The sequence below is a fragment of the Rhinolophus sinicus genome, linkage group LG12, assembly GCF_036562045.2.
Source record: "Rhinolophus sinicus isolate RSC01 linkage group LG12, ASM3656204v1, whole genome shotgun sequence".
NCBI lineage: Eukaryota > Metazoa > Chordata > Mammalia > Chiroptera > Rhinolophidae > Rhinolophus > Rhinolophus sinicus.
Window position 1 is genome coordinate 456174 of NC_133761.1, and position 19161 is coordinate 475334.

Here is a 19161-nt window from a genome sequence, read left to right on the forward strand (position 1 = left end):
CCTGCAAACCTGCACTCCCACCACACCATAGCTCAGATATGTATGTTGAGAAACTTAATTTATTTTCATGATGGAGGCTGAAGGAGCTGGAGCCTGGTCTCCTGCCCCTCCCCTCTTGTCCTACAGGAAGAGGGGTTTGGCCGAAGGGCCAGCTGAGGCCTGAAGTGGCCCAAGCAGCTCCTTGGCTGGGGGGCCCATTCAGGCAGGACGGTAGCAGGCATGGGGCAGGGTCACTTGGGCGGCCGATATGCCAGCTTCCGGCTTTTCAGGACTGACCACTTGTGCCGCTTCATGGCGTAGATCAGGGGCAGCAACAAGCCCATCATCAGCAGCATCTGCAGTGAGGCAGGCTCAGGGGGGTGGTGGGAAGGACCCTGCCCAGCTCCCAGCTCCCAGCCCCTCCCATGTCCACTGTGCCCGTGGCCCGACTTTCACCTTGAGCCCCATGCGTTTGCGATGATCGTGCTCTGGCTCAGATGCCCAGCGCAGGAAGGTACACACGTCCTTGGCTACCTGGGACATGGTAGCTGGGGTGCCTAGGCCAAGGACAAGTGGTGAGGGCTGCCCTTGGAGTCCCCTGCCCAACCTGAGGTCACCCTCCGAGCATTCCCTCCATGGAGCAGAGAGGTTCCTGCCCAGAGTTTCAAAAGGGACAGAGGACTGAGCTGGACACACTGTGAAGCCTGCCCACGAGCCCCCTCATACAGGCACACAGCGCCCCAGCCAGGGAGGGGGCAGGACCGTGGGCCCAGGGACCCAGGGAAGCATCCTGGCAGGGGGGGAGGACCCATCGTGGGGAGGTCTCACCATCATCAAACTCCAAGACCTCGTCGTAGATGGGAGGGGCCATGGCAATGGCCTGGCCAGGAAAGTAGGAGTTGAAGTACAGGCCTTCTCGCAGTGACACCCCGGTGGGCGGCTCACAGTAGCCAGTGAGCAGGGAAAAGACGTAATCCTCGCCACCATGCCTGGGACCAGAGTCATGCCTGTTCAGTCCCTGGCCTGGTTGGCCGTTTCCTCCCACCCCCAACCTGGTGGGCAGCCGGGTACCTAGCTCGCACGATGTAGCTGAGGTCAGGGGGCAGTGCTCCGTTGTTGGCTGCTCGGGCAGCCTCAGGGTTGGGGTACGGTTTGGGGAAGAAGTCCGACAACTTCCCTGGCCGCATGAACATCTCCCCATCCTCATTGGGGCCGTCTTGAACCTCCACCTGCCACCAAGAGCACCATCACAACTGCTGTCCACCACGTGGGAGCCCCAGCCCCTGTGTCCCCGGCACCCCAGGCCCCGCACCTCCTCTGCCAGGGCCTTAGCTTCCTCCTCTGTGTAGCACACGCCCACCAGGTGGCGGTAAGCCACGTAGTCCATGCTGTGGCAGGACGAGCACACCTGCTTGTATACCTGGAAACCCCTCCGGATGCTAAAAGAGGCACAGGGTTAGAGGCTCCCAGGATTCCACCCCACCCAGTCCACCCAGAAGCTCCCCAGCCAACCAGCCGCACACCTGGTGTGGTCCAGGGAAGAGAGGAGGCCACGGTGGGACCACGGATAGCTCGGGGGGTGCAGCTCCAGGTCACTGGCACTCACCGCAGAATGCAGAGCCACGGCCAGCCCCGCACCCCCTGCCGCCAGCATGCCCAGCGCTGACAGCATCACTTTCCGGCCCCGGGACAGGCCAGACTTCGACGACAAGGACATTGCCTGCAAGAGCCCCGCTCAGCGCCTGCCAGAACACCACCCAGCCCTACCTGGGATGTGACTCTCAGCGCCTACCTCTCCCACTCATCCACCCGGCACTGGCCACCTCCTGCCCGCCCCACTTCTCCGCGCTGCCGACCCCTCGACCGTGATTCGGCCCTGAGGAGGGGATGCGAGGCGTATTCTTGGATCCCGGGCTGGGAATCCAGCCGAAGTGAGCAAGGGTGCTGGGGCAGGCCAAGGTCACGAGCAGCTGGCCGAGGTCAGGCTGAGGTCACTTCAGGACGCGGGCCAGTCTGAAAGGCCGGAGCGGAAGCGAGCCTGGTCGCGCACCCCGAGGAAAGCCCTCTGCTCCGACCCTGCAGCGCGCCAGCCCCGCCGTCCCCCCGCTCGACACGAGGCGCCTCTGCTGCTCGGAGAAGTGGGCGCCGGGCCCTGCTCCCAGAAGTCACCTAGGTCTGCTGGCGGCCGAGGCCCGGCAGGGGCGCCGGGTGGCCGAGGCCGCTCCCCCGCTGCCCGGCCCGCGCCCGGAGCCTCCCCGCCGTGACCTTCACGGGCTGCGGGGCCACGCGTCGGCCGGGATCCGGGCCAGCGCTCACCTGAGGCGTCCGCAGCGGGAGCTGCCCGGGCCGCGCGCCGCACAGCAGACCCCGAGCCCGCGCGCCCGGCAGCCCCGCGCCCCGCGGGCCCAGCACCGCCCCGCGAAGCGGAGCCGCCGCAGCCGCCATCTTGGCCGTCTTCAGCGCGGCCGCCGCTTCCGTCGGCCCCTGCGGCGCCACGAGAGCTTAAACCTCGCGAGAGCCTGGGGGCGGGGCGGGGCCGGAGAGCGCGGGGCGGAGGCACCTTGTGGCCGCGCTTCCCCCGTTGTTGTGGAAACCGGTGGTTGGGCGGGGCCTCGTCGCGTCTCCCTGTTGCCGTGACAACGTCCACCTGCTCTGGTTCCCGATCCCGGCTGCTGGTCTCTGGGGCTCGGCAGTGACGCGCCGCCCCTGCCCGGGCGCCCTTGGTCAGGAACCCACCGTATATCCGAGGCCATCGCGCGCTTTCGTCCAGCAGCACGTCCAGACCTGCGCGGTGGAGCAGCGGTTGCCGTGTCTTCCCGCACTCCCCCTCGGCCACAGGCAGGACCCCGGCTCCAGGAAAGGGAGGGCACTGCGGGAAGGCTGGGGGCCTCCGGGTGTGGCCCTTCACTCCTACCCTGGCCCACACACATGGGCTGGGTGGGCCCTCCAGGCTGACCTCTGTGCTCCCCCTTGTCCAAACGACAAGAGTTTATTAGGCACCTATGTCCAGAAACCGCCAGCCAGCCACAGAAGTCAGGAGCATGGCAGCCAAAGCCCCTCACGAATCTGCTGTCAGTCCTCAGTGACGATAGAGGAGTAAGGGCCTCGGAAAATCTGCCTCTCCTCTCGCCTTCCATAAGAGCAAGGAAAAAACTAGCAAAATGGTCAAAATCAACTTTTTCAGAACTTTGGAAATTAACCAAAGGTAATGTTGACCTTAAAAATAAAACAGCCAGTTATTTTTCCCAGAAAAAAGAAAGGGTTTATTTGGGAATGGCAGAGAATTGCAATTCGAGATAAACATGCTATGGCAAAAACTATAGGCAAGTCCAGCAAACAAAGGAGAGGAACATTACAGAGAAAAAGGAAGTTGGGAGGGGTGCTTTGAATGAAAGTCCCTTGGAGGACAGCCAGAGTTCAGGGTGGTGACCCTTCTCACTGGCTGAGTGCATGAATGTTGATAGCCAAAAAATGGAAACAACCCAAATGTCCATCAACTGATGAATGGGTAAACAAACCGTGTGGCATGTCCACACCATGGGAGGGTTCTCAGCCATACACAGGAAGTACTGACTCGCACAACATGGAGGAACCTTGAAAATGGGATGCTGAGTGAGAGCTGTGGTCACCAAAGACTACATCCTGTGCCCGCTGATGCAGAATCCAGGTGAAGCAAATGTTTAGAGACGGAAAGTAGACTAATGGGTGAGGGGAGGAGGTGCACGTGGGGTGGGAGCTGTTCAGGTAGGGGCACTTAGAGGTGACCATGGCACATTCAGGAGCTGGAGGTGATGTGGATGGGGCCTCAGAAGCCTGGGTGGGAAACAGGACCTGAGTGTGGGCATGAAGGCAATGGGAGCCGTGGGAGCAGCTCACAGGTGACGGTGCCCGGAGTAGCCCTTGAGTGCCTGATACTGAAACCTCAAGTCGAGTGTGGTGACTTGGCAAAGGGTCTGAGGACAGCATAGAGGAAACCTGGGACCCCCAGGAGAGTGGCCTGAGGTGTCTCAAGGCCAACGAGGGCTTGTGCGGAGGACCCGGTCATGGGGAGGCTGCTGGGTGTCGAAAGGCGGGTAACGGGTGGTCTCACCCCACATCACAAGCCATAAGCAAACCTGCAGGCCCCTGTGGAAGCCAACAAGTCTGCCTGCCCCCAGAGCTTCCTTCTCAACCTTCACAATGGCTCTCACAGGGCCGATTCTTTCCTTCTTTCACTCAACAAATACATACTATGGTGAGTGCCTGGCTCTAGATGTGAAAGCGGCAGGAAATGACAAAGTTCCTGCGCCCATGGCATTTCTCTTCTTTGGCAAGGGAGGCAAGCAGCACGTGAGGACTTACCACTAAGTTTGATTGTCAATTCGACAGTGCACACGTACTTCTGGATCCATCCAGCTGGCCACCGCCCAGGACAGCCCCTCCTGTCCCGGTTGGAGCTGGATCAGAGGGACAGAACCCTGAATGACAACGGCTTAAGCAAGGTAGAGGTTTGTTTCTTCCTTGTAAGTGAAGACCCCTTTAGCAACCAGGGCTGCCGTGATGGCTCCGAAGGTCAAGCCCCGTCGTGGTCTCCCTCCACCCTCTACATGGGTTGTATGCATATCCCAGAGACTCTTCACATCCCAGCCATCACTTCCACGTTCCCGTGGGCAGCGTGGACAGGAGAGAAACGGGCTGTGAAGGACGTCTCTTCTTGGAATTCATCCCTGAAGCTTCTGTCACATCCTGTGGGCCATAGCATAGTCACGTGGTCACACCTGGCTGCACCAGCCTGGGAGTGTCTTTATTTGGGGTGGTCTGCACTCGTATGAAAGCTGGGGCTCTACGGCTAAGAACAGGTATTGGGGGACAAGGAGCAGGCTGCCACTCTCAAAGTAAAGTGTTTAGAACCTTATACTCATCCCTTTTACACTGACATGCATCTTTACCACCTGACATTTGCTTTAAAAACTAGTGACAGTGAAAATCAGAACAGAAATTCTGTCCCCAACACGTCAGCTTTGTCACCCCATGGTACCCTCCCACTCTGCATGGAGCCGAGGGTTCTGCATAGGGAAGAGCTCAGACAAACAGATCATCTTTCAGCTTTTTTTTTAATAGTCTTAACATTTAATATGTCTCAGCTTGTCTTTTTTAAAAAAATTTATTTATTTATTTTTTAATTCTAAGTGTATTTTTCCAGGACCTATCAGCTCCAAGTCAAGTAGTGGTCTCAATCTAGTTGTGGAGGGCGCAACTCAAGTGGCCCATGCGGGGATCGAACCAACAACCTTGTTAAGAGCACCCTGCTCTAACCAACTGAGCTAACCGGCCACCTCCCTCTTTCAGCTCTTGTCTCCATTTGTGTGTCCCGTGATTTAATGTATTTTCATGACTGTGTTCAAGCAACTGCCTAAGTCCAGTTAAAAATGGCTGATTGAGGCCAAAGTGGCTAAAGTGCCTGGAAGGGATTTTGTATTAGGTGCCAGCCCACAGGGACAGAGACAATGGGCGACCACGACAGAGGGATGTGCGGGTGTCTTGGAAAACAGGAGGCCCACAGATGAGTGGTGCCAGACGTGCCAGGGGTGAGACCGAGAGAGGCCAGCCTGGGGGGTGTTCCTGGGGGCACCGAGGTGTGGGGCAAGGGCTGCTAATCTCTCTGCAGCCTTAGGCACCGGAAGTGACTGGAGGTTCCAGCCAGACCTTGGGGTGAGCAGGCCAAAGACAGTCACAGCAGGGTCTCCGGCACCCTTTCCCACCTCATCCCAACAATACTGGACAGGCACACGCCCCCTCAACAGGGGACCAGCAGTGACTTCCGGAGAGAGGCCCCCTAGAAAATCCCTCTGGGTGCTGGCCCTGGGGGCAGGGGTGCCAGCTGACTCCCAGGTGTGGAGGGGAGCCTCCCGTGGGAAGACGAGCCCCAACGCAGAGGCGGGCCCAGGGGAGGGTCAGGGCGCTGGGGCTCCCCTGGGACGGGGTTCTGAAAGGACACTGGTGCTGCGCTGCTGCTCCAGGCCGCGCAGCTCGGCCTCCCTTCTAACCCCAAGACCTGTACGAGGCTATACTCACCTCTGCCCCGTGGGTACCTCTGCCATCCTGAGGGGAGGCCTCCCTGGGCTAATGTGGCACTGCTTTTTCCTCCAGAATGGACACTGGGTGTCCCAGCTCCTTTCAGGGGTCCTGGTACAATCAGCGGCTTCTTTGTGCTGGCCGACCAGTGCCCTCCTCTGGGGGCTGCGTCCCTGTGGCCTGGGTGGGCTCCCCTGCTCTGCTGTGGCCCCACACACCATGGGCACCTGGCCTGGGCTGCTCTAGCCAAGGAAGCTGGGCCAGGTGGCCCTCCCTGCTCCATTCCCAGCCCACAGCCCACTCTCCGGGCCTCCTGTGTGGGGTTCCAGCTCCAGCCTCAGCCCGGCAGCTCCAGCCTCAGCCCGGCAGCGGCAGCCCCAGGGCTGACTACACAGTGTCATCAGATCCCTGGTGCCTCCCCGGTCAGACCAAGCCTTGCCCCACGTTCCCTCTCTCGGCACAGATCTCCAGGGCTGAGGGAGTGCACACGCAGCTGGGGCCCCCACTCCTGCCAGCAGTCCCCAGCAGGCTGGGATGCTCTCCAGGAAGGTGTGCAGGAACACCAAGCCCCACAGGCAGCTTCTCGCCCACTCTCCCAGGGGCCCCACGTGCACAGTGAGCGGACAGTAGGCGTGGGGCCCAAGGGCAGCCAGAATAAGACACCTGTTTATTTCCTAGGAAAGGGAGTACAGGGTTTGGGGAGTTCCCACCATAGTCTCGTCTTCACACAGGGGGCGAGGGGACATCACTTCCAGAAGAGCACATTCCAGAAGAGCAGCCAGCAGGGGTAGATGCCCAAGGCCAGCAGCGGGAAGAGCAGGGCCCCGTATGTGTGGTGCTCCAGCACACCCTGGGCCAGTGCCCCCAGGAAGAGCTGCCAGCCCTCGATCAGCGACAGTGGTGCCTCCTGCAGCTCCCGCCACAGGAACAGGCTGCCCAGGAGTGTGGCTGCTGGGCTCGTCAGCACCAGCAGAGCAGCGTAGAGTGGCCTGGGTGGAGGTGCAGAGGCAGGGTGGGCTGAGTTGGGGAGAGGGGTACCATGTGGGGGCGGAGTCTGTGGTAGGGAAGAGTCTGGTCTCGGGGTCTCTGCGGTGACCAGCACATACCGGGGACCACAGGGCTCAGTGAGTGCAGCGGCAGGCACCATGGTGGCAGCCAGCAGGAAGCCCAGCGAGAAGTTGGTGAGGGCGATGCAGGCCAGCTGTAGTGCCAGATAGATGAGGGCCACCAGCTTCAGCGCCATCCAGCCCCTGTCCGGGGCCTGTGCACTCACCACCCTGCAGGACAAGGGGTGGTGAGGCAACTGCGTGTGTGTCCAAGGCAGCCCCTGCCAGAGCCCGCCCAGCCTGGCCCCTCACCGGTGTGTGCTGTGTGGAAGGGCCAGGCCCGCCGCATAGATGGCCAGCAGTGTCAGCACCACGGCTTCAGCCTCGGCCACTGGGAAGTGCTGGGTGGCCACATGCTGGCCCAGCACCGGGAGGGTGTAGAGGGCCACGCCCATAGCCTGGGAGATCAGCAAGGGCGCCACCAGCGAGGCCAGCCCCACACCCTGCAATGCACATAGGCACCTGGAGATGGGCCCGGGGGTCCTCAGCACCCCCAGTGGCGACTGAGTGGCAGTGACCACCTCAGGACCCTGGAAGCCCACCCCACGAGCAGGAGTGAGGACCATCACCTGTGCAGGGGGCAGAGGGGCACAGGGTGCAGAGGCCGCCCCCGCCTCCGCAGGACCTGCCCCGGCCTCGTGCAGCCGCATCCACAGCTCCAGAGCGTGGTCTTGTCAAGGACGCTGACGAGAGGTGTGATGGGGTCTGCCGGTGGGGACCCCGGGCTCCCCCACCCCAACCCCAAGGATGGGGGGCTCTCCCAGCTTAGAGTGGAGGGGACCAGAGGCTGGCCACAGTGGACAGTGGGAGCGCAGGATATCTTGAGACCCAGGACCAGGAGCAAGAAGCCGACGGCGGGCATGTAGAGGCCGATGGACACGAAGCGGGCCAGAGCAGCCAGCAGGTACAAGAAGAAGGACTGGTGCAGGCGCTCCAGCAGGTGGTTCAGTTTGCGGAACATGCCCTCCAGGGCCCTGCCAGGTGCAGGCCGGCGTCACAGCGGCCAGACCCCACCCCCCACACACCCAGGACAGGGGCCCAGAGCCACGTACTTGCCCACTGCCACCAGATCATACTTGTACTGGCGAAAACTATTGATGCCACGCAGGGTCAGGGCCTCTACGCGGTAGCGCAGGAAGAGGCCGTGGGGGCCGTGGGGGCGGCCAGAGGCCTGCTGCAGGACCATGAGCAGCAGAGTCTGCAGACCCTGCAGTGGCCCATCTGCTGATGTCCAGTCCTGGGGCTGCAGCTTAGAGGGTAAGAGACAGGGTCAGCTCACCCCCACCCAGGCCCTGCACCCCCAGGCAGGCCGCCTACCTTGCCCTGCAGCGTGCACAGCAGCCCCCCTTTCTGGCAGAAGGTCTGGAAGAGGTTGAGCAGGTCAAGGTTGGGTAGCTGCCCATTGAGCCCCTCCACAGCCACGTCAAGGCTAGTGACTATGTCACTGCTCAGCTCCAGGGCCATGGCTGCCTGGATGGCCCCAGCCCGGCCCTGCAGAGGCGATGACTGCATGCCTGTAGGGGAGGTGAATGAGCTACCCATGGGGGCTGAGTGTACAGTGGTCCCAAGAGCAGCCAGGCCGGGCAAGAGTACCCACCAGTGACATTGGTGTCGTGGTAGGCTTCCAGCCAAGCCTCAGTGCCCAAAAGGTCGTGTTCTGTCACCAGAAAGATGATGTCTTTGGCCCAGTAAATCTGCCCTGCAGGCCAGAGGCAGGGTCAGCAGGGCATGAGGCAGTGGCCAAACCTTCCCTTGCCAGCAGTAGCCCAAGCCTCACCCCGGAAGTGGGCAGCAAGTGCCAGCAGCAGCCCCACAGCTTGGCTGTTGGTAGAGTCAGAGCCACAGGGTACGGTGAGCACCAGAGACTCAGTGCTGGCAGCTCGAGGGGCCCGCAGGATGCCGTACACGTTGGTGCCTGCCACCACCTGCATGCAGTATTGACGGGGAGGCCTCAGCACCACCCCATCCTCAGGCAGCCAAAGCCTCCCCTTTGGGCATATAATGCCCACCAGGGATTTCCCTGGCCCCAAGCCACCCCCTCAAGGTGCTGAGTCCCAGGCACACTCCCTCTCCACAATACATAGCGCTCGTGAGTCTCATCGGGAAAGGGCAGTTTCCGGGAGAAACTCTGCGTGTAGACCTCCAGCCCCAATGACCGCATCGTTCGCTCCAGCCAGGCCACTGGCAGAGCCCTAGAGACACAAGAGAGCTTCTGAGCAGAGCTCCCTGGCCTTGCCCACCACTGCGTGCCCCATGCCCACGGCTCCACCGCTCACCCCGACTTCCTACGGTGGGCAGCGAAGTCCCGGGCAAAGCCCCGGGCACGGTCTCCGCCAGCGAACTGCTCCTCCACCATGGTGGAGCCCATGGCGTTCTCCGACATGTAAGTGCGCTGGGTCAGCGGCGGGAAAGCCAGGGCCAGGAACCAGGCGATGCCCGCCACGTAGCTCAGCACGCTGCCGGGAGAGGGTACGGAGGGGCCACCGGAGCGTTGGCGGGTTCTGGGACCCCGGGCCGTGGCCTCAACCTCTACACCCGGCGGCGACCGGGGCGTATCGAGGGACGTGAACCCGGAGTCACGGCATGCGGGACGCCCGACGGGAGAGCTGGCCACGGGCCTGATGTCCTGAGTGATGCCGACAGGCGGGAGGGGACGTGCACCAGCAACCAGAGGGGCCCTCGCCTGCCTCCACGGGCCCCGCACTTACCAGAGCGGCGCGTTGAGGCGCAGCACGAGGCGGGCGAGTGCGCGCCGGCGCACCGGGTCCGACAGGAGGCCCATGGCGGGGCGGGGCCGTGCGACTCCGGGACCCCGCTCCGGCCGCCAGCTGCAGCCTGCGGTCCCGCTCGCCGCTTCTGTCAACGTCGGGCTCCAAGCCCGCCCGCACTTCCGGTCCCGGCGGCCCTAGCGTCGTCGCGCATGCGCAACCCCTCCAACCCGCTCCGCCGCGCATGCCCGGAGTAGAGGGGGTGTGACGGGAGCCGGACTAGAGGCGGGGTTCCGGCGCCTCAGTGTAGAGAGCCGGCGGAGAGCGGTGACCGTCCGCCTCCGCTCTGGCCAGTCGCGGGCAGCGAGAGAGCTCCAACTCGAAGGCTCTTAGAATCATAGAAGGGTGATGAATTAGGGCAGGTGGGTGGAAAACGCAGGTGGCGACCAAAGCCTGGATGACCGGGATTCTGAAGGTGCTGCTCCCGACTGGCAATGACAGTTCTGAGTGCCCGTGGAGTGGGTTCCGGAAGTAAGAGGGCTTCTGTGAGCCGACCAAGGCGTTGGCATCCTATGGATGCCTGTCACCACAAATGGCAGTGGGTGCCTGAGTGGAATCACAGCGTGAGCCTAGCACCCAGCTTATGGAGTCAGATGACCAAGGGAGGACGGCGAAGATGGTACTACCAGCCAAATCGGGTTTCACAGTGGCTGCGGAGCACTCCTGTCCAGGTCAGGAGGTGACTGGCACTGTGGGGAGAGGCAGCCTCTGGATGTGGACTACAGGGGCTGGTGGTCTGAGAGCAGGAGGTGGAGGAAAGGGGGAGTCTGCTAAAGAGTACGGTGCAGTGGTGGGGAGGGCGGTGTCTGTGTCTCACTGAAGACGGGTCAGAGCTGAGAGAATACTCCAGGTGAGAACATGTGTCTGTTGAATTTTGGAGCTCAAGGTAATTGCAGCATAGGCCCAAAGAGTTCCATTTGGTCCAAGCCATAGTCCACAGGACGTGGGACATGGCCTGCCACATCTCCAGGGTGGGCACTCAGCTAGCTGAGTTCCCCCTCAGCCCTGTGCTCTGGGCCCCAGTCTACTACTGGCCTAGCTCACTAGGCCAGGCCCCACCTGACTGCTCAGCTACCTTGAACCATTCTGGGCATAAGCTGCTCTCCCCCCCACCCCGCCCCTTCTTCTCCAGATTTTGAATCCTGAGGCTGCAAGAGGCATGTAGTTCATGTGCGGGGAGCGTCCCTGGTCACCCCCAGGAGCCAGGCTCTGAGAGCACGAAGTGCCGTGGGGCGTTCGAAGCGCGGTGGACTGTGGTTTTATTCTGGGCATGGGGGCCGATGCTCAGTCCCCCAGCAAGACAGAGGCCTCACGCACATGTTGCCGGACCACACGGTCCAGCAGCGCATGCACATCGCGGGCAGCCCGCGCCGCAGCCTCCAGCACCTGCTCCAGATGGTCCTCATGCAGCCTGGCATCCATCTCCAGCAGTGCGATCTGGCCTGAGGCAGGCAGCAGGGCCAGGGCCAGCTGGGGGCCACCAGCGGCTTCCTCCACGTGGCTGAGGTCGGCCAGAGCTGTGCCATCCACAAAGCCGGCTGAGCAGGCACACACAAAGTCCCGCATAGGCACCCCAGCGTCCAGCACTGCCAGTGTGGCTGCGTTCACGCACGCTGCATAGGTCCCACCATCTGCCTGGAGCACCTGCAGGGACCCCCCCAGTGGCATCAGTGCCCTGGGCTGCCGACCCCCACGACCCTCACACCCTTCCTGTCCCTGGGGGGAGGGCTGCTGCCTGCTCACCTGCACATAGATGTCAATCTGGGAGCGAGGATGCAGCTGTGTCAGGATGGCCGCCTCGAAGGTCTGACGCAGTTGCAGGCCCATCTCACAAGACTTCCGATCCCCATGTGGCCGCCGCTTGCGCTCACCTGTGCTGAAGGTTGCAGAACTGTATTGACAGTTCACCAGGGCCCTGTCTGGCAGGGCTCGTGCCCGGGAGCCCCGGATCTGGAGGAGAAAAGACACATGAGCCAGGCCCATTCCTCCCAGCTCACATTAGCGCTTCCTCTGGCTCAGGCCTAGAACTTCAGCCTCCCTCCTCCCTCCCCACTACCTCCAACATCTCAACCAGTGCAACTGAAGAGTCTAAGCCACCATCACCTCTGGATCTCCTCTGTCTTAACAGGCCTGTTTCCCTCCTTGCCTCATCCCCTCCCAACCCATTTTCCATTTGTAGCCAGAGCCAGTATGTTTACAAATATCAAGTCTGATTCTGTCTCCTCTGCACAACCACATAACCTGCTCACCTTCCAAAGGCTCCCCATCACATGTGAGATAAAACCCTACATCCTACCCCTGGTCTACAAAGCCATCCCTAGAAACCTCCCGATCTCATTTGGAATTATTGCCCATCTCCCCCAGCAGCAGCCTTTCTGCTCCGCAAACGTGCTTTGCTTGTTTCCACCCGCTCTGGCCGCCCCCCTCCTAACTAGTCTCCCCCAGGAAAGCTGGGCTCCTAAACTCATGCACTAAGCAAACGTTTTTTTTCAGTGCCTGTGCTGGCAGGCACCGTTACAGCGCTGGAGATACGGCAATAAAACAGGCGGCTTTAAAGTCTCTCTCCTCCTGGAGCTTATGTTCCAGTGGGGAGACCAACGAGAAAGAGAAGTTAAATTGGTGTCTGAGGTGACAGATGCTGAAAAGCAGGGAAGCGTGTGGTTGTAGGGGACGGGACTTGAATAAGGTGGTCTGGGGAGGTATCATCCAGGCCGTGAAGTCGGAGTAGAGAGGAGAGGAAAGAGGGGGAGTGTGCCTGGCGCCTTGCGGAACAGCATAGAGGAGTGGAGGGCGCAGGAGACAGTGGCCGGTGAAAAGGGCAGGGACCACCGTGCACCGCAGTGTAAGGACTTCGACTTTTAGTCCGATTGAGCCTCGGCCCCGAAGATGTGCTGCGTAAACGGAGACGCGCCGGCCGTGGCCTCCCGAGCCTGCGCTCACCCGCCCCGAGGTCGCCCGGCTCGCGCACGCCCACTCGCCTCGTGCGGCCCGTAGACCACCGCTAGCGCCTTGGTGTTGCCCTGCTCGATGTAGGCCGAGCCGTCGGCCTGCGCGAACACGCCCATGCGCGCCTGGATCTTGCGCAGCTCCCCGGCCCGCCGCCCGTCTATCCGGTAGCCCTGGTCCGACAGGAGCTCCAGCCCCGCCATGTTGCTCCGCCGCCAGCCCGCTTACGCCTCTGCGCGAACTACGGTTCCCGGAGGCCCTGATCCTCACTTCCGGTCTCCCGGAAGTCTAGCGTTTCTGGCGGGCCGGCTCCCCACTTCCGGACTCAAAATTACGGTCCCAGGTGGTGTCAGTGTCCTCGTTGCCGGCTTCGGGGGACTTGGTCGGTGCTGGCCCAGGAGGAGAAGGCTGGGCCTGGGGCCGTTTGGGGAGATTTTCCGCGGCCGCCAGGGTTCGAGACCCACTGGAGGCAGAATCCCCCGGCCGCGTCCCTATGTCACGGGGCTGTTCTCACGGCGCCCTGGTCGCTTCCGCCGCGCCTGTGCCCCGCGCCCGGCTCGGCTTTGCTTGTCTTTGAAGCCTGGAGTCTCCTGGGAGGTTCGCGGGCGGGAGCAGCGACGGCTGGACGCAATCCTGGCTTCGTCCTTGCGGGCTTCCAGTCCCTCTGCAGTCGTAAATACCCGTTCTCCCAAGTTGGGACACTTTTCCTTCCTGTTTAGTGTTTCCATTTGTCCATTTAAAAATAGACATAACTTTATATTATGCATACACATGGTCACAGTTCTTTTCAGAGCAGTTTTTTTTTAAAACAAAACAAAACACAGGACTTGATTGGGGAACAGTGTGTGTATTTCCAGGACTTTTTTCCAAGTCAGGTTGTCCATTCAGTCTTAGTTTGTGGAGGGCGCAGCTCAGCTCAGCTCCAGGTCCAGTTCCCGGTTGTTAGATGCAGGGGTCACAGCCCACCATCCCTTGCAGGAGTGGAGAAGTTGAACCTCCAGCCTTGTAGCTGAGAGCCCACTGGCCCATGTGGGAACTGAACCGGCAGCCTTCTGAGTTAGGAGCACGGAGCGCCAACCGCCTGAGCCACCGGGCCGGCCCCTCAGAGCAGTTTTAATGTTCTTTTCCACATTGGCGTGGTTTTTCTGTCTGCACACCCCCTTCCCCCATTGACTTTAACATAATAAGTGGTAATTTGCATGTTTTTCTCTGTACATACAAATTACACACAAATACAGGAAGTGGTATGGGTATAGGAATAGTGGCTTTTGGAATTCTGGTTGTGTTTTAAAATGGGGTCATTTCATACACATTCTGTTTTTCACCCCCAAAATACCTTATGAAATCCATCTAAATTGTCCTGTGGAACCCATTAATATTTTGTTGGCTGCGTGAAACCTGTGGGGTAGTTGTGCCAGGATGTACCCCCCGCTGCTGTCCTTCGTGGGGCATAGCTGTGTGTCCTCAAGTCCAGAATCCGCCCCTTCAAAGGCGGTTACTATCGCTAACCTCTTCTGTGCAGCTGTCAGGCTAACTTGTTTCTCTGCAGGTCTCGTAACTTTTTGTTGAAAACGAAACACTAGATAATCTATGCAGTGGCCCTGGGTCACGAGTAGACAATCCCTCCTTGGGCTTGTTGCTGTTCAGTAGTTTATTCCTTTAGTGGCTTGTCTGGGCCAGTGCTGTGAAGTCAGTTTCCTGCCAGTGTGCAGCTGCTGATGCCACCTCTCAGCCCACCCCCCTTCCCCTCCCACCCCAGTTCTTATATTTAAGGCTAGCTCCCCAGCATCTGGGTTAGCATGGCTTAGGGTTCAGCCCCCTGTTGGGCAAAGACTGCTTGAGCTGTCCACCAGTGAGGCACTGTCCTCTGCTGCTGGAGAAGGCTTGCCCCATGTACAGCCAGTGTAATGGGCCGCAGAATACCCGCCAGAGACGTCCAGGTCCTGATGTCTGATAGCTGTGATTGTTACTTGTACGGTAAAAGGAACTTGGCAGATGATTACGTTAAGGATCTGGGAGCGTGTCCTGGGTTTTCCAGGTGGGCCCCACATGTAATCACAAATACCCTTTTTTTTTTTTTTAATTTATTTTTTAAATTTATTGGGGTGACAATTGTTAACAAAATTATATAGATTTCAGGTGTACAATTCTGTATTACATCATCTATAAATCCCATTGTGTGTTCACCACCCAGACACAAATATCCTTTTAAAATAGAAGCAGAGGGAGATTTGGATACGGAAGACAGAAGGTGAGGTGACCACAGTGACAGAGATTGGAGTGATGTAGCCACAAGGCAAGGACAAGGGAAGGAAAGAATTCTCTGGAGCCTCCAGAAGGAATCATTCCTGCTGACATCTTGATTTTAGCGCGTAACACTCACCTTGGACTTCTGGCCTCCAGAATTGAAAGAGAAGAGAGGTCTGTTGTTTTAAGGCTCCCAAGTTTGTGGTAATTTGTTAGAGCTTTCTCGTAACTGCTCACCACTAAGATATCCATTGTTTTCCACAATACCACACTCAGCCTCCAGAGAAAGCCAGCCTGCTCAGCCTTGCTGTGGAGCTGCTAGGCCTCCTAGCCCACCGCTCACCCTGGGCGGGGGCGGATGGACGCCTGCTTCACCCAGAGCAATGCCCCATATCTATGGGCAGGTGGTGGGGGGGATGGTAGGCCTTGTCTTCTCGCTTGTCCTTCTCAGTGGAACCTTCACCCTGCAACTGGAGTCCTGTGTTCTGGCCTATACCCCCTTGGAGGAGAGCCTTCGTAATGGGGAGCTGGGGTTGGGAAGGAGCAGTTTGGGCTCAAATGTCACTGATTCCTGCTGCTGTTACCAAGACTTAGTCGACCTCCTGGAACAAATGCTGTTTGCCCTTTGGTCAGTATCCAGAGTGAGAAGGTCACTCAGCCTGCCTGGACATCCTACCCTGCCAGGCCTTTCACAGTCAAGGCTTGGCACCAGCACGCTGTCATTTCCATCACATTCCTCTGGTCAAAAATAAGGCACATGGCCAGTTCATTCCATGGGATGAGAAATGGACCCCTCCTTGAGGGGAGGGCAGCACGTGCATCTACGGGTTGCAGGAATTGGCTGCCCGGTGGGCACACCCTGCACGATCCCAGGACTGTGACTAGAATGGATTTTACGCCCAACATTAGGTTATGTTATATGGCGAGCTGAGGTATCCTGGCCGAGCCTGACTTCACCAGGTGGGCCCCTCGAAGGGGTGAGGCCACTGCCAGGCTCCTCCGGCAAGGTGGAATGGGTTGCTTCTGCCAGGAAGGAGGGTGCATAGCAGTTGGGAGAGTAGCTACTCAAAGTCCCATCCCAGGTCTCACAGCACTGACTTCCAATGGAAGAGTGCACGTCATTTCTGCCTCTTTTATCATCAAGTCCCAGGCTTCCTTCAACTGGGAGGCTGTGCTAGTTTTCTGTTGGGTAACAACTGATCACGAAGCAGTGGCTTAAAACTGCATCCATTAACTCACAGCTCTGTAGGTCAGACGTCTGAGTACAGTGTCTGCACTGAGCGCTTGGATTTGAATGACTGTCTGATCCGACTTCCTTTCAGCATGAAGAAATTTCTTTAGTATTTCTTGTAAGGTAGGTCTGCTAGTACCAAATCCTGTTTTTGTTCTTCTCAGACTGTCTTTATTTCACCTTAATTTCTAAATGATCGTCCTGCAGTACACTGGGTAGGATTCTTGCTTGAGCTTTCTGACGACTTCGAGGATGTCATCCCATTGTCTCTGGCCCCCACGGTTTCTGATGGGGAGTTAGGTGTTGGTCTTCTATGTGATGAGTCATTTTTATGTTGTGACTTTTGAGGTTTTCTCTGTCTCTCAGTATTTTGACTGTGATATTTCAGCTCCTAGAGGCTGTCCACATTCCTTGCCACATGGAGAATCTCCCTGGCATGGACTCTCTCTCACACTTTGCCTCTCTTTCACCAGGAAGAGGTCTGTCCTTCGAGGGGCTCACCTGACGAGGTCAGACTCAGCCAGGATACCTCAGTTCGCCACATAACACAACTTAACATTGGTCGTAAAATCCATTCCAGTCACAGTCCTGGGATCGTGCAGGACGTGTCCACTGGGCAGGAAACCTTGCGGCTCTCTTAGAATTCTGCCCCCACAGCTCACCTTCCAGCTTCCAGAGTGTCTGAGTTGAAGCTGACTGCTCCGAGCCTGTCATCCTTTTTGGGGTAACATCACTAGTTCTGTCAGAAATGCTATACTCCATAATCCTTAGACTTAGGTTATTTCTGAATTATAGGAACCATGAAAATGGTCATTATTTCTACTGAGATTAAGTGCAGCTGCCACCATGTCTCCTGGAACACTGCTGTCAGAGATGTCACCCCACAGCCAGCACCAGTGAGAACTTCCACTGTAAGTCACCATGCCACACTGAAGCAGCTGGAAAAGGGCCACACAAATTTCAGGAAAACCTACTGGTTAATGAGTAGAAACTGCACTGAGCAAACCAGTTAATAGGAAACGATGATGTGAAATAAGTGATAAACGTAACATGAGGAAAACACTCAAAATGATGGCAACAGAACTATCCCATTAGAAAACAGACTCCATGAAGGAAGTCCTTCATATGTCGGAAAATGGAAACCCAATTGTCAGCCTTGGGGGTGGCTGTCCTCCCCAGGAATCTGCTGTCCTCAGACCTGTCATGGGGCCTGCTGCTGCCTTCCCCTGAATGTAGGGCCGTGTCCAGGGCACCACCTTCTATGTGACAATGCCACTCCCTGTACCCCTGCAACAGGCCCAGCACTTGGCCCATCTCTTGGCCTCCAGCCCCAGCCTAGCATGCTCGCTGGCTCACTGCCGCCCTTGAGCTCTGACTAGCTGAGTTACCACTGTCCAGCTCCTGCTGCTACCGGGCCAATGTCCCCTCCCTCAGGGAAGCTCAAACACCCACCCTCCTGACCCTTCAGATGCTGTGCTGGCCATAACCATCTCGGGGACCATGCCCAGTCACCCAGCCCCACAACCTGGCATAGGCAGGTGGGGACAGGCAGATGGGCAGGTGGGGATGCCTGAATCTCGACTCCCCTCCCTGCAACACACCTATACTGGGCAGAGATGAAGGAGTTTCTGTCTTCCAGGAGGGGTCTTCCTAGAGGGACTCCAAGGCCAGGTGCCCGTCTGGGCTGCACTAGTCATTTGGCCCTGGGGGAGGCTAGACGTCAGCGGTCCACACACCCTGCTACCGGTGGTCAGAGCCACTAGGCCGTGGCTCTGAAGCCCCGGAATGTGGCTGAGGTGCGGGGGCAGGGGTGGCACTGACCTCACAATGCTACGGTCCGCTGTCCCTGGCCAGCCCGCCGGCTGCTGGCCGCTGCTACCCCCACGGCCAGGCATGTCCCTCCTCAGCAGCTATGAGGGCCTGCGGCAGGAGATCCAGCGGCTGGCGCAGGAGAACGAGGAGCTGCGCCAGCTCGTGCAGCTGCTCCAGGAGAACCAGGAGCTGAAGCAGGTGCTCAGGAACCGCAGCGGCAGCCTGGGCTTCTGCGGCTCTGGGCTCCTGGCTGAGGTGGCCTCCAGCCCACGGCTGCCCCGGCGCAGAACCATCAAGTTCAAGGATGCTGAAAGACGTGAGCTGCGAGGGGGTTGCGGGGGCTCTTCCTGGGGACCCAGGAGGCTTCCCTCATTCAGCTTGTGCCCAGAGAGTGAAAAGGCGCTATGACGTGCTACAGAGGGACATGGAGCAAAGCAACGGACAAGGGGTAGAGGTGGGGCTCTTTTAATAGGGTGCAGCAGACAGTGACAGATGATAACATCACTGAGAAAGTGACATTGGAGCAGAGCTGGACCAGAGTGAGGGAGACATGAGGCTGGGGTGGAACTGTCCAGATGAACAGTCTGTGCAAAGGCCCTGAGGTGGCAGTGAGCTGGGTGTGCTGAGGCCAAGCTAAGGCCAGTGCTGGTGGAGTGGAGGGCAGATGGGGACCAGGAGGGTCTTACAGGTCAGAGGGAGCCTGAGGGCAGGCTGTGTCCCCCCAGGGCCAGTACCCTCTAGGCTCCCTGACCCATGGAGGCTGGGGTGGGGTAGACAGCCCCTCTTCTGGTGAGAAGTGACAGCGCTTTGGCTAGGGTGGGGGAGTGAAGAGTGGTGAGGCCTGGATACATATTTTGAAGGTTGAAGTAAGAACAGGACTTTTTGCAGGTTGGGCTGGGGTGTGAGAAGGAGGGGCTGGACAGTGGTTCCTAGGGTTTGGCCAGACGCTGCAAGTGGGGAGTTGCCCCAGGAATGGGCGGGTGGGAGGTGACCCCAAACCTCACGGAAACAGCACTAT

The 19161-nt window shown here is 59.0% G+C and overlaps 3 protein-coding genes and 1 long non-coding RNA gene across 7 annotated transcripts; 1 reads left to right on the forward strand and 3 right to left on the reverse strand.

Annotated features, from left to right (window-relative positions):
* Window positions 1-41: 41 nt before the first annotated feature.
* CYC1 (cytochrome c1) lies at window positions 42-2460 on the reverse strand. Of its 2 annotated transcripts, none has more exons than XM_074316636.1 (7): window positions 2296-2460; window positions 1503-1699; window positions 1292-1418; window positions 1051-1208; window positions 808-968; window positions 436-536; window positions 42-335 (listed from the first exon to the last, which is right to left on the reverse strand). In XM_074316636.1, the coding sequence occupies exons 1-7, from the start codon at window positions 2422-2424 to the stop codon at window positions 231-233; spliced, it is 978 nt and encodes a 325-aa protein (XP_074172737.1). In that variant the 5' UTR covers window positions 2425-2460; the 3' UTR covers window positions 42-230. The 2 variants fall into 2 exon arrangements, with proteins under 2 accessions (XP_074172737.1, XP_074172738.1); XM_074316637.1 differs by having other exon boundaries at window positions 1503-1992; window positions 2296-2437.
* A 109-nt stretch (window positions 2461-2569) lies between these two features.
* LOC141567842 (uncharacterized) lies at window positions 2570-5358 on the forward strand. Of its 2 annotated transcripts, XR_012490730.1 has the most exons (3): window positions 2570-3646; window positions 4348-4460; window positions 5162-5358. It is a non-coding gene; the product is annotated as an uncharacterized LOC141567842 (long non-coding RNA). The 2 variants fall into 2 exon arrangements; XR_012490729.1 differs by lacking the exon at window positions 5162-5358 and having other exon boundaries at window positions 2607-3646; window positions 4348-5092.
* Window positions 5359-6666: 1308 nt separating this feature from the next.
* Window positions 6667-11011, reverse strand: GPAA1 (glycosylphosphatidylinositol anchor attachment 1). 2 transcript variants are annotated; one of them, XM_074316589.1, is made up of 12 exons: window positions 9848-11011; window positions 9416-9595; window positions 9220-9331; window positions 8917-9064; window positions 8737-8838; window positions 8457-8653; window positions 8216-8388; window positions 7960-8113; window positions 7709-7804; window positions 7392-7582; window positions 7140-7310; window positions 6667-7022 (listed from the first exon to the last, which is right to left on the reverse strand). In XM_074316589.1, the coding sequence occupies exons 1-12, from the start codon at window positions 9919-9921 to the stop codon at window positions 6779-6781; spliced, it is 1842 nt and encodes a 613-aa protein (XP_074172690.1). In that variant the 5' UTR covers window positions 9922-11011; the 3' UTR covers window positions 6667-6778. The 2 variants fall into 2 exon arrangements, with proteins under 2 accessions (XP_074172690.1, XP_019580365.1); XM_019724806.2 differs by having other exon boundaries at window positions 8192-8388; window positions 9848-11009.
* A 138-nt stretch (window positions 11012-11149) lies between these two features.
* Window positions 11150-13116, reverse strand: EXOSC4 (exosome component 4). The gene is made up of 3 exons (XM_019724819.2): window positions 12886-13116; window positions 11651-11857; window positions 11150-11551 (listed from the first exon to the last, which is right to left on the reverse strand). Exons 1-3 carry the CDS (start codon window positions 13054-13056, stop codon window positions 11192-11194), a joined length of 738 nt encoding a protein of 245 aa, XP_019580378.1. The 5' UTR covers window positions 13057-13116; the 3' UTR covers window positions 11150-11191.
* Between the last annotated feature and the right edge of the window lie 6045 nt (window positions 13117-19161).

Bases quoted from the DNA above. Each gene is read 5' to 3' on its own strand.
- CYC1 (XM_074316636.1), bottom strand. From the start codon at position 2,424: ATGGCGGCTGCGGCGGCTCCGCTTCGCGGGGCGGTGCTGGGCCCGCGG. The intron at 1,700-2,295 runs GTGAGCGCTGGC...GGGCTCTTGCAG, and splicing joins TCCCGCTGCGGACGCCTCAG to GCAATGTCCTTGTCGTCGAA. The intron at 1,419-1,502 runs GTGTGCGGCTGG...TGCCTCTTTTAG, and splicing joins TCTTCCCTGGACCACACCAG to CATCCGGAGGGGTTTCCAGG.
- GPAA1 (XM_019724806.2), bottom strand. From the start codon at position 9,921: ATGGGCCTCCTGTCGGACCCGGTGCGCCGGCGCGCACTCGCCCGCCTC. The intron at 8,654-8,736 runs GTGGGTACTCTT...CCTCCCCTACAG, and splicing joins CCACGACACCAATGTCACTG to GCATGCAGTCATCGCCTCTG. The intron at 8,114-8,191 runs GTACGTGGCTCT...TGCACCTGGCAG, and splicing joins GATCTGGTGGCAGTGGGCAA to GGCCCTGGAGGGCATGTTCC.
- EXOSC4 (XM_019724819.2), bottom strand. From the start codon at position 13,056: ATGGCGGGGCTGGAGCTCCTGTCGGACCAGGGCTACCGGATAGACGGG. The intron at 11,858-12,885 runs GCGAGTGGGCGT...TTTCTCCTCCAG, and splicing joins TGGTCTACGGGCCGCACGAG to ATCCGGGGCTCCCGGGCACG. The intron at 11,552-11,650 runs GTGAGCAGGCAG...GGGTCCCTGCAG, and splicing joins AGATTGACATCTATGTGCAG to GTGCTCCAGGCAGATGGTGG.